The 11,175-nt window shown below is 40.0% G+C and overlaps 1 protein-coding gene across 1 annotated transcript in view; it reads left to right on the forward strand.

The window, feature by feature from the left end:
- Window positions 1–10,752, forward strand: part of LOC106565237 (integrin alpha-5) — a 59,224-nt gene extending 48,472 nt beyond the window's left edge. The window contains exons 20-30 of the mRNA XM_014132131.2: window positions 2,990–3,140; window positions 3,421–3,513; window positions 3,818–3,897; window positions 4,179–4,259; window positions 4,533–4,638; window positions 4,812–4,970; window positions 5,313–5,423; window positions 7,019–7,132; window positions 7,724–7,825; window positions 8,024–8,146; window positions 8,592–10,752. Coding sequence (XP_013987606.1) covers window positions 2,990–3,140; window positions 3,421–3,513; window positions 3,818–3,897; window positions 4,179–4,259; window positions 4,533–4,638; window positions 4,812–4,970; window positions 5,313–5,423; window positions 7,019–7,132; window positions 7,724–7,825; window positions 8,024–8,146; window positions 8,592–8,675 — 1,204 coding nt within the window. The 3' untranslated portion in view covers window positions 8,676–10,752. The remainder of the gene's footprint in view (window positions 1–2,989; window positions 3,141–3,420; window positions 3,514–3,817; window positions 3,898–4,178; window positions 4,260–4,532; window positions 4,639–4,811; window positions 4,971–5,312; window positions 5,424–7,018; window positions 7,133–7,723; window positions 7,826–8,023; window positions 8,147–8,591) is intronic.
- The last annotated feature ends 423 nt before the right edge of the window (window positions 10,753–11,175 follow it).

The following is an 11,175-nucleotide window of genomic DNA, read 5'->3' on the forward strand; positions in this document are numbered from 1 at the left end:
GAAATGGTTCATAATGGGAACACTTTGCCTTCCTGGCGGTAGGGTAGCTGAATCAAGTGCACCTAACGGCAACAGCAAAAAAATTACAAATTATAATAATAGGAATGCAAGGCTTTATCGTTGGGGGTTTTACAGAAATGTTTGGTGATCGACTAGGAATGGCTTGGAGATCGACCAGTCGTGATCGTGATCGACAGTTTTGGTGGCCACTGATATACATGTATGTTTATTTGTCCTTGATTTAAGAAATGCACTTTTATTCCAAGGAGAGTAATTAATATCCTCACGACTCTTTACTTGCTCATGGTTATTAATGGTTAATCATTGTTGTTTGAGTGTGGACAACAGCAGGGTATGTTGCACTATAGGCTGAATGGAATAACTGGGGCCATTCACAAACTAGTAGCTCTAGCTCTTTTCTTGCTCTGTCTTGAGTAGTGTATTGCAGAACTTCGCCATGTGATTTTTATTAGCGGCAGAGTACAATCAAGTTAAGAGTTTCCCATGGAAAATTGGGGAATGTGTGTTTTCTGTTTCCACGAGACCAAGTCAGTCAAAAAAGCGTCTATGATTCAGTACTTTCACTATGCCGCTTCGACGACCTATCTCCATTGGAATGTAATACACAGCTTGTTTTTTAGTACTTACATTTTTTGCTTCCCGAGAATTCCCATGCGTGAGGTTGTTTTGTGTTCACAACCTTGAGGCCTGTCTTAGAGATAAATGCCCTTTATTATTGGTACTTTGTGTAGTACATCCTCTGGGTTCAATTATACAGTAGATTTGGAAAGTATTCAGACCCCTTGATTTTTTCCAAATTTTGTTACGTTACAGCCTTATTCTAAAATGTATTAAATTGTTTTTCCCCCTCACCAATCTACACACAATACCCCATAATGACAAAGCAAAAACTGTTTTTGTTTTTTTGCAAATTTATAAAATGAAACAAAACTGAAATATCACATTTACATAAGTATTCAGACCCTTTACTCAGTACTTTGTTGAAGCACCTTTGGCAGCGATTACAGCCTTGAGTCTTCTTGGGAATGACGCTACAAGCTTGGCACACCTGTATTTGGGGAGTTTCTCCCTTTCTTTTCTGCAGATCCTCTCAAGCTCTGTTAGGTTGGATAGGGAGCGTCCCTGCACAGCTATTTTCAGGTCTCTCCAGAGATGTTAGATCGGGTTCAAGTCCGGGCTCTGGCTGAGCCACTCAAGGACATTCAGAGACTTGTCCCGAAGCCACTCCTGCGTTGTCTTGGCTGTGTGCTTAGGATAGTTGTCCTGTTGGAAGGTGAACCTTCACCCCGCTCCGGAGCAGGTTTTCATCAAGGATCTCTCTTGTCATTGCTCCGTTCATCTTTCCCTCGATCCTGACTAGTCTCCCAGTCCCTGCCGCTGAAAAACATCCCCACATCAGGATGCTGCCACCACCATGATTCACCGTAGTGATTGTGCCAGGTTTCCTCCAGACATCACACTTAGTATTCAGGCCAAATAGTTCAATCTTGGTTTCATCAGAACAGACAATACTTTTTATCATGGTCTGAGAGTCCTTTAGGTGCCTTTAGGCATACTCCAAGCTGGCTGTCAAGTGCCTTTTACTGAGGAGTGGCTTCTGTGGCCACTCTACCGTAAAGGCCTGATTGGTGGAGTGCTGCAGAGATGGTTGTCCTTATGGAAGGTTCTCCCATCTCCACAGAGGAACTCTGGAGCTCTGTCAGAGTGATCATCGTGTTCTAGGAAGTCTTTTTTTTATCAATTATATTTCTATATTTGAGTTTAACCATAATATTTGTTGTAATATTTGTTCTCTTATCTAGTGGATTAAACTGAAATTGCAACCAACTTTCTATGGCTTATTTGAAAAATAGCAATATTTTGGAGATAATTTCATTTTCAAATAACCAAAAGTGAGAGGTTGTAATCTGAATAAAGGGGAAAAGCCATTCTTGAACATGGGGTGAGACATTCTTACTAATCTGCTAGAGAACTAGTTTGGATTTAAGTATGACTTTTGTATGACTGAAGCCTTTAGGGAGGCGTTAATAGTTCATAATTTCTGTCCTCCAAATTCATATTCATTATTTAAATAGGCCTGTTTAATTTTGTCTGCCTTGCCATTCCAAATTAAATTGAATATTTTTTTCTCGTATAATTTAAAAAACTATTATAAATTGATTACATTTCATATACATGTTTGTCTGTATCTGATAATATCTTAAAAGCTTTGAATCAAATACAAACTCCCTCTCCCCCCACCACCTTAAACCTTTCCTCCTCTCTTGAAGTCTGCAGTGATAGAGTAGCGATGTTATCACCTCCTCTGCGTTTCGTTAAACCTTTTTACATAGGTCCCTGTCCTCACAAGGAACAAATTTGCCTCAGGGATCCCATAAGGTCCCCCATTATGGATTTTCCGCCAATTAGAATTTTATGAAAAACACTGACCGATCTGCACAAAACTTGATATGTGGCATCTATGGACAAAGGTCTCTCAATGCAAAATTTGGTACACATGTTGCAAACAATGTCAAAACTCAACATATACAAGAACATTCATATCGACCTACGGTAGTGCTATAACAGGCATATATCTCTTGATTTGTTTGACTCAGAGTGATGAAATTTGGCACACATGCTCAGGGATATGAGTCTAGCTAACCCACACGATATCTCAGACACCACTCTGCTGATTTTAGTGAAACTTAGGCGATTGATGCGTATTTCCATAAATATCTGGCATTTACAAAATGACACTGATTGGCCTAAGGGGGGAGTTATAGTAATCATTAGTCACATGCAATATCACAGACATCACTGGCCCAATTTTGACGAAACTTTGGTGAATAATGCGTCTTGTCATAAAGATTTGTCATTTACATTAGTTACACTGATTGGCCCAAGGGGGGCGCTGCATCATTCATGGGGATGACATGTTTATTGTTGCTTTGTTTTACGTTGTTGTATTTTCTTGTGGTTTCCTTAGCGATAGGACGGAGGTGTATCTGGGTGAAGATAACTCCCTGACCCTGACTTTCAATGCCAGGAACGAGGGAGAGGGCGGGGCCTACGAGGCAGAGCTTTACATGGTGCTTCCCCCAGAGGCTGACTACAGTGGTATAGCCCGCAACAATGCGGTGAGGGAGCAACCATCTGTCTTGTCCCTCTTAGGGGAAATGCTAACTCAAAACGATGCTACGGCTAATATTTCTAATAAAAATTACAATGCTAAGATAATAAATATCCATATGACAATGACCATAATTTAAGTCATATCAATGTAATACTGTTGATACTAACGATGGCCTGATGACTAAAACGATGGTAATGAAATAAATGGTTAGAAAGAATTTGCAAATACTGTGAAGTCAAGTCTATGTCTCCCTCTCCATGTTTGTGCTTGGATCTCATAAGCAGAGTCTGACTCAGCTAACCTGTAGCTACGAAGCAGAGAATCAGACCCGCTATCTGGTCTGTGACCTGGGCAACCCTATGAAGTCTGGCACAAGTGTAAGTGGACCATCATGGACTAACTGTTTCTTAAATTCAAAGTCAAATAGAGCTTTATCGTTATGAAAGGAACTTCCAATGTTGCTGAAGCAATATGGTACTTCTGTCCTTCTGATTGTGGGTTTCTGTATGTCTGTACAATTATCTGTCTTTACGAATGATGTTGTGTGACCCAGACTGATCCTGTTAATGACTGTGTGTGTGTGTGTTGTTTATGACGGAGTGTCTTTCTGACAGATCTGAGGTCAGTGTATTTCTAGTGTCTTTGTGGTTGATCGTGTGTCTTTTGTGTGGATCTTCACAGTTGTGGGCAGGCCTCCGCTTCACTGTGCCCCGACTGAAGGACACTTACAATACGGTGCAGTTTGAGCTCCAGATACGCAGGTAAGTCACAGTTGTACCTTCAGAACAGAAATTGTATAAACTATAAATCACTTTACTGTGTACTGTATTAATATTTAGTTAAATGTTGGTGTGAGGTTGAATGTTTTTTGTACCTCAATCCTCCTAAATACTTCCATACTTACGTGTCCTGACTTGAGCTAAGCTTAGGGTTAGTGGATAGTTAGGTATAATGTTGTCGACAGTTAAGTGAACATCTACAAACCATCTTTTTGGCACAATCTAAATGAAGTGTTACACTTCTCTGTTCTCTCTCCACCCAGTAAAAATGAGAATAGCTCCCAGAGTGATGTTGAGCTCTATGATCTTGAGGTGGCTGTGGTAGCTGATGTTATCCTACAGGGGTGAGTCAGCATGGATGGATGGATGGATAGACGGATGGATGGACGAACAAACAAATGAATTAGTGGTCTCCATCACTATACTAATGACATATTCCCTGTTTAGCTACACTCAAAGTGACTGGGTACCAATATATTGGACTTCAACAGCCCCAGCCCCAATTACATTTGAAATAATGTTTCGGTACCACGTTCTGTTGGTTATGTGCACTGCATCTTTTTACTGTTTTGTCCTTTGTCCTACGGTGTTACTCTCTCTCCTTTTCTCGATTGAAGCGTTTCTCGTCCGGACAAGCTCCTCTTCCCTCCCCCAAACTGGAGGATGAGCCACAGCCTCCAAGAGGAGCAGGACATTGGGTCTGAGATCCAGCATGTCTACGAGGTACTCAACGTGTGCCACTAGAGTTGATTTTGTGTTATTTTGTTAAGTGGGGTCAAGTGGAGTTGTAGGGTTAGGTGGTTGAACAAATGCTTATCTCAGCTTCCTGGCACAGTATGCTAACATGGGTTCTCTCTCTTTCTCTTTCTCTCTCGCTCTCTTTCTCTCTCTGTAAGTTGGTGAACAACGGGCCCAGTATGATCAGTCAGTCGGTGCTGGAGCTGCGATGCCCTCTGAGAGCTCAGGGTCACGACCTTCTGTACCCTGTGGAGGTCATCACTCAGGGACCACTCAACTGCAGCTCCAACCACACCCTCAATGCACTGAAACTCAAGGTGAGGAACACACTTACACGCACACATGTACACATGCATAGATGCATGCAGGCAGGCACACACATGCACACACACGCACACACAATCATACTGGATGCACACGCTTGCTCATAATCTACATCCACAGACACTCATCCCAGATACTGTATACATTCACACCCAACCCGAATACATTGTCATTTATTTTGTGTGGTGTCACATAATCATTCGCAGTATTTACGCCAAGGATATGCAGTAGTCCAATATTACCCAAGTTTATGAGTCACAATGACCATATGAGAGTTTGTGTTATGTGTCTATGAGTGGAATGGCACATGTGTAGTATTCTGTGTGTGTTGCCAGCTCCAGCCTCCTACAACAGAACAGCCTCCCTCCTCACAGACGGTCAGCCCTGAACACCACATCCAGAGGAGAGAGGTCTACAGGGATCCTCTGGCCAAACAAAGCAACTTGGTGAGACAGCCGTGTGTGTGTGTGTGTGTTGTGACCCGTTAGTGGTACTTTTAATAGGTAAAAAAGGGTTAGCAGGTCAACTTGGTTTCTACAGTCACCTCTCATGTTTGGAGTAGCTTTTAGAGGGAGAAGCTTCACCTCATGTTTGGCGTAGCTTTTAGAGGGGGAAGGGGGGTGGGAGTAAGTGGAGTTAGTGTGATGTTGTTGGCTTGTACTGTGAGAGTGAATACATGTATGGCTGAAAGGAAACCACCAGCCCAGACCCATAAATTACAAAACTCATTGTAGCTACAAATTCTTCAAATGAAAACATGACCATGCACGCACTCACACAGTCATCCACTGACAGTACTGACCACACTCTCAGTCCCTACAGCATTATAAAGCCAGCCAGTAGTGCCTCTCGAGAGCTGTTCATCTGATCCCCATATGAAGATTCCGGGAGATGTTTTCTCTCCTTCTTCCCTTAATCTTCTCTCCTTTTTACCTTTTCTTTTCTCTTATTTCTTCATTATTTATTGATCATATTTCCTTATTTTCTCTCCCTTTTTTTCTTTCCCCCTCCCCTCACTCATCTTGTTTAGGGACTCGACATGCTTAACCCCATGTGGAGTGAACAGTGACACACGGCCGCTGAGGTCTGTTGACTCTAAAAACAGTAAAACAGCAGATACCGACTGTTAAATGAAGTCACTTGGCACATAGTCCGGGAGCACAGAGATTAGAGAGTTAAGGGGTAATAATGAGTTTCTTATGTGAGGCCTGTAGTTCACTAGCTTGTTAAATAGACTGTCCTCGAACGCTGCTGGTGCAGCAGTCATGTTTATTGGCCTGCCTAACCTCTTCTCTCTTGAAGTCATTGTCTGTTCTTTTTACTTTGTTTGTTGTTTTTCATTGTAATTCAGTCTCTTTTTGAGTCTAGGCTTTCGTTTCATGTCCTAACGATAGCCTTATGAGCTGAATTACCACAAACAAAACACTAAGAACCAACCGTGGCTTCGCTAATACAACAAAAGACCAACTGAAAGGAAATGATTCTCTCGTAAAAGGGATATGAGGATATCTATCATAATAAGATCTGCTCGTAATTATAAGTTATATAGTCGTTGTATGTGAAATAAACTTCTCAAAACAAAACTTCTCAAAACAGCTGTCAAATCAAAACGGTTTTCTTTTTTTTTTTCCTTTATGCTCTCCACCCATTATTATTCAGTCGTGCAATCATTATTCATTCCCTCTCTCCCCGTCATTCAGTATTCTTTCACTTCAAAAAAAAAACAATGACCACAAAACGTTTTACAACAAATTAACCATGGCTCGCCACTTTTCACAAAGGGCACAAAACTACAACCTAGTATCATTCCCTTTCATTAAAAGCAAAGGGATTAGCTCTTTATGGAAAACTTGAAGATACACTAAGTTTAGTTGCTCATTGTTTACATAAAACGTTGGCTTGAATGATGCCCCAAAGGCAAAAGTTCACAATAGCCTCTTACTGCTCATAATCGCAGATTGTTAGCTATAACTGTTTGTGAGACTGACTGAATGTCATGTATTGGTGGTCTGTATTGATTACTGTTTTCCTTCCTCCGTAGTCATGCTCTACGGTGGAGTGCTGGAGGCTGCACTGTCATGTGGGGTTACTGGAGAGAGGAAGCAGTGTCATTCTGACAGTCCGCTCACGCATCTGGGCTGAGACCTTCATCGAGGTGAGAGAGCGTGACTGTAGTTTGTACTACTGTCATGTACCGTGCAGTACTGTTTATATTAAATGATCATTTGGATAGGACATGTATATTGTGTTATGTAGATAAAATGTCATTTAACTTGGTACTAACAATCCTTATGTAGTATTAGTACTATAATACTACTGCTATTATTGGTAGTTCAAATGAAGAATGAAGCTACTTCAGAAAGTATTCATACTCCTTGACTTATTCCAAATTTTTCTTGTGTTACAGCCTGAATTCAAAATGGATTAAATAGTTGTTGTTTTTTTATCTCACCCATCTACACACAATACCCCATAATGATTTTTTTGTCGTTGAAAATCTATTCAAAATTAAATACATAAATATTTAATTTACATAAGTGAAGGCACTGTAGGTTCTGCTAGTCGGCGGTACAATGTTGCCCTCTCCTTGTAGTACATTTGTAAAACATATTAAAAAATATTTTAGAGTGTCCGTTTTTACAGTGAAAGGTGTTGGATTTTTTTGTACACACTTTGGCGATATTTGGCTAAGTAGTTCAGATGATCTATTGTCTCATGATTTCTTTTCTTTGAACTAATGCTACAGAGGGCATACAAGCAGTATGTGCTGGAGTGTTCTGCCCAGTACAGAGTCAAGAACATGCCCTATGCCATCGCTCCCAAACTCAAACCCAGTGGATCCACGAAGGCAAGTGCAATTTATTTATTAAACTGTTCATTTTTAGGTTTTTGATGGTTTAGACCGGTCCTGTCTGTATGATTTGGGATATCGTTTGAAGAAGTGCACACAAAACATTTTTTTTTAAAACATTGTTATGAGTAATGTCAGATTTTTTCCAAGTGACCTCTCACTCCCCAACGGTAACAACATATCATTGCGTTGCAGGTCCTGACTCCAGTGATGTGGAACAAGCCGGAGAGCCAGTACATTGTACCCCTGTGGATCATCATTCTGGCCATACTGGCTGGACTGCTGCTGCTCGCCCTGCTCATATATGTACTATACAAGGTAAGTGTAGCGTAAAGGACAATAAACCCAATGGGCAAAATCACATGCATGTTACGTCATAATGACGTAATGTTCTGTTTGTAAACTGTTTTTATGGTTGGGAATACATTATATAACCAGATAAAGATGTTGTCATAGGATAGACGTCATACTATTACAACCAGTATACAACCTGACCATGAAGTCCCATAAGAGGTCATCGTGATATCATTGCAACCGGTTTTGCCAGCTAGGGAGAAGCATATCATTCTTAAAATAATATCTAAAAACTATAAAATAATATCAAGATTAGAAGTGTTCAAAATGTGCAGTCTTGAAAGCGTATGTTAGCAAATAACGATGAAATGCAATCTAACTGAACTGGTACTATGACATCTGAGGGCTATTCATGTAATTATTGCCTTTGAAATTGTAATAAGTCTCCTTTCTCTTTCCATCCTTCCAGATGGGCTTCTTCAAAAGATCCGATCCCTATGGTACAGCCATGGAGAAAGCTCAACTCAAACCCCAGGCTTCTTCGGAGGCCTAAATGATGGACCATCACAGACGTCGTTTTGAAAACTGGAAAGTCATTGTGTTGGACTGAACTTGTAACTCCAAATGAACTACAGAATACTCATGCATGAAGGGCAGTCTTCAACTAATATCAATAGGATGAGTACTACTTGGACCTCACTGGTATTCAGCCTGGTACTACACTAAAATGCTCAAGCAGGCAAACACATAGTGAGATGTCTGGCCCAAACTACAACAGAGCTATCCTGAAAAAATATTTTCTGGCACGGTTGAATGGACAATAATGTCTTTAAAATCCTGATTTTTGCTTTGGGAAAATCTCCATCAAAGTAGCAACACTGGATGGGGCAATGGAGCATTCATTCAATTGTTTAATTCACCAAATGCGTCTTTACCTAAATCAAATCAAAGTTTATTGGTCACGTACACAGTTTGGCAGATGTTATAGTGGGTGCAGTGAAATGCTTGTGTGACTAGCTCCTAACAGTGCAGCAAAAATTTCAAACAAATACATTTTTTTATTTTTTATTAACTTGAAACAAGAAATCACGAATGGCAGAATGAATCCAGTTAACAACCCAAATAACACTATCAGTAATCCAAATGGAATCTATGCGTATACATACAAAGATATACTTAAGAACAATGGAGGAAAAAGTACACAATTGTCATACTTGAGTAAAAGTAAAGATACTGTACCTTAATACAAACTGACTCTAGTAAAAGTGAAAGTCACCCAATTAAACGCTATTTGAGTAAAAGTCTAAAATATTTGGTTTCACATTCCTTATATTAAGCAAACCAGACGCCACGATTTTCTAGTTTATTTTATTTAAGGATAGACAGGGGCACACTCCAACACTTAGACAATCATTTACAAACAAAGCATTTTTGTTTAGTGAGTCAGCCAGATCAGAGGCAGTATGGATGACCAGGGATTTTCTCTTGATAAGTGTGTGAATTGGACCATTTTCTTGTCCTGCTAAGCATTCGAAATGTAACAAGTACTTTTGGGTGTCAGGAAAAATGTATGGTGTAAAAAGTACATTATTATCTTTCGGAATGTTGTGGAGTAAAGGTAAAAGTTGTCAAAAATATGAGTAGTAAAGTAAAATACAGATACCCAAAAACTTCTTAAGTAGTCATTTAAAGTATGTTTACTTAAGTACTTTACACCACTGCTTAAGAATTATATGTACGGTGGTAGACATTTTACCTACCTACCGGTAAATGAGAAGAGAATGTTGAAGAAAGTCTGCTATTGAAGGGAATCAGTGTGCGGCATAACGGTAACAGCCAAAGACCTCCGAATGCTAGGAGCAAAAAATGACACATGGAAGGGTATCAGTCAAGATAAATGTTTTCCTAATGTCACAAAACTCCCTCTATCCTCCCGACGTATGGAAAGACCCCACATTGAAGGAGAGTTTGCTACTCCGAGTTGCCTTATTTTGGCCCAAGCTTACGGTGGCCCACCATCGACAAAGTCGGCAGTAGCTGACAATGCTAACAGTTTCATGTTGACCATCAGTTGGTCATTGCGTTGCTGGGCTGCTGGCGATATACCACCATATCTGTCAACACGGGTGGAATATCAGCTTGCCGACAGAGGTGTGCTGCCTCATAGCCACCAGTTGTCCAATAAAAGCTTGTTAGCTGGAGAGTTTTTGATGTTGTTGAGAAAATGAAAATTGCCTTTTTGCTGATATATATTACATTTGTCATGCACTTCCTGATGCATTATGTTACTGTGCAACTTGACCACATTTGTAAATACACTGCTAGAGCTTTTTAGATACTTATTACAGTTGAATGATAGATATAACCTCGCACCCACTAATCACTATTTATAACCCATTTTTTGTGCATTCAACAAAAGGAACTTGGTCATACTTAAGGAAATGTTGTTGTTTTTTTTGGGGGGGGTGTATGTTTCAAAGTTGTACACTTATAATTTCGTGAAGACTATGTAAAATGCAGTGGAAATACGTTTTTTTTGTAAAACTATTCTCTCCCATATTGGGAGTTGTCATATCTTTTTCATAAGTTGATTTGAAATAAATGTACCATTTTATATAACCCTATCCAAATACTTTTGAGAAGATAAATGTTTATATTTAATGTGCTTGCTTCTGAAAGCAAGAACACTAGTGTTATTCACCATACTTCTTAGACATTTACATTTTAGTCATTTAGCAGACACTCTTAATCAAATTTATTTATATAGCCCTTCGTACATCAGCTGATATCTCAAAGTGCTGTACAGAAACCCAGCCTAAAACCCCAAACAGCAAGCAATGCATGTGAAACAAGCACGGTGGCTAGGAAAAACTCCCTAGGAAAAACTCCCTAGAAAGGCCAAAAACCTAGGAAGAAACCTAGAGAGGAACCAGGATATGAGGGGTGGCCAGTCCTCTTCTGGCTGTGCAGGGTGGATATTATAACAGAACATGGTCAAGATGTTAAAATGTTCATAAATGACCAGCATGGTCAAATAATAAGAATCATAGTAG

Source organism: Salmo salar, chromosome ssa12 (genome assembly GCF_905237065.1).
Source record: "Salmo salar chromosome ssa12, Ssal_v3.1, whole genome shotgun sequence".
NCBI lineage: Eukaryota > Metazoa > Chordata > Actinopteri > Salmoniformes > Salmonidae > Salmo > Salmo salar.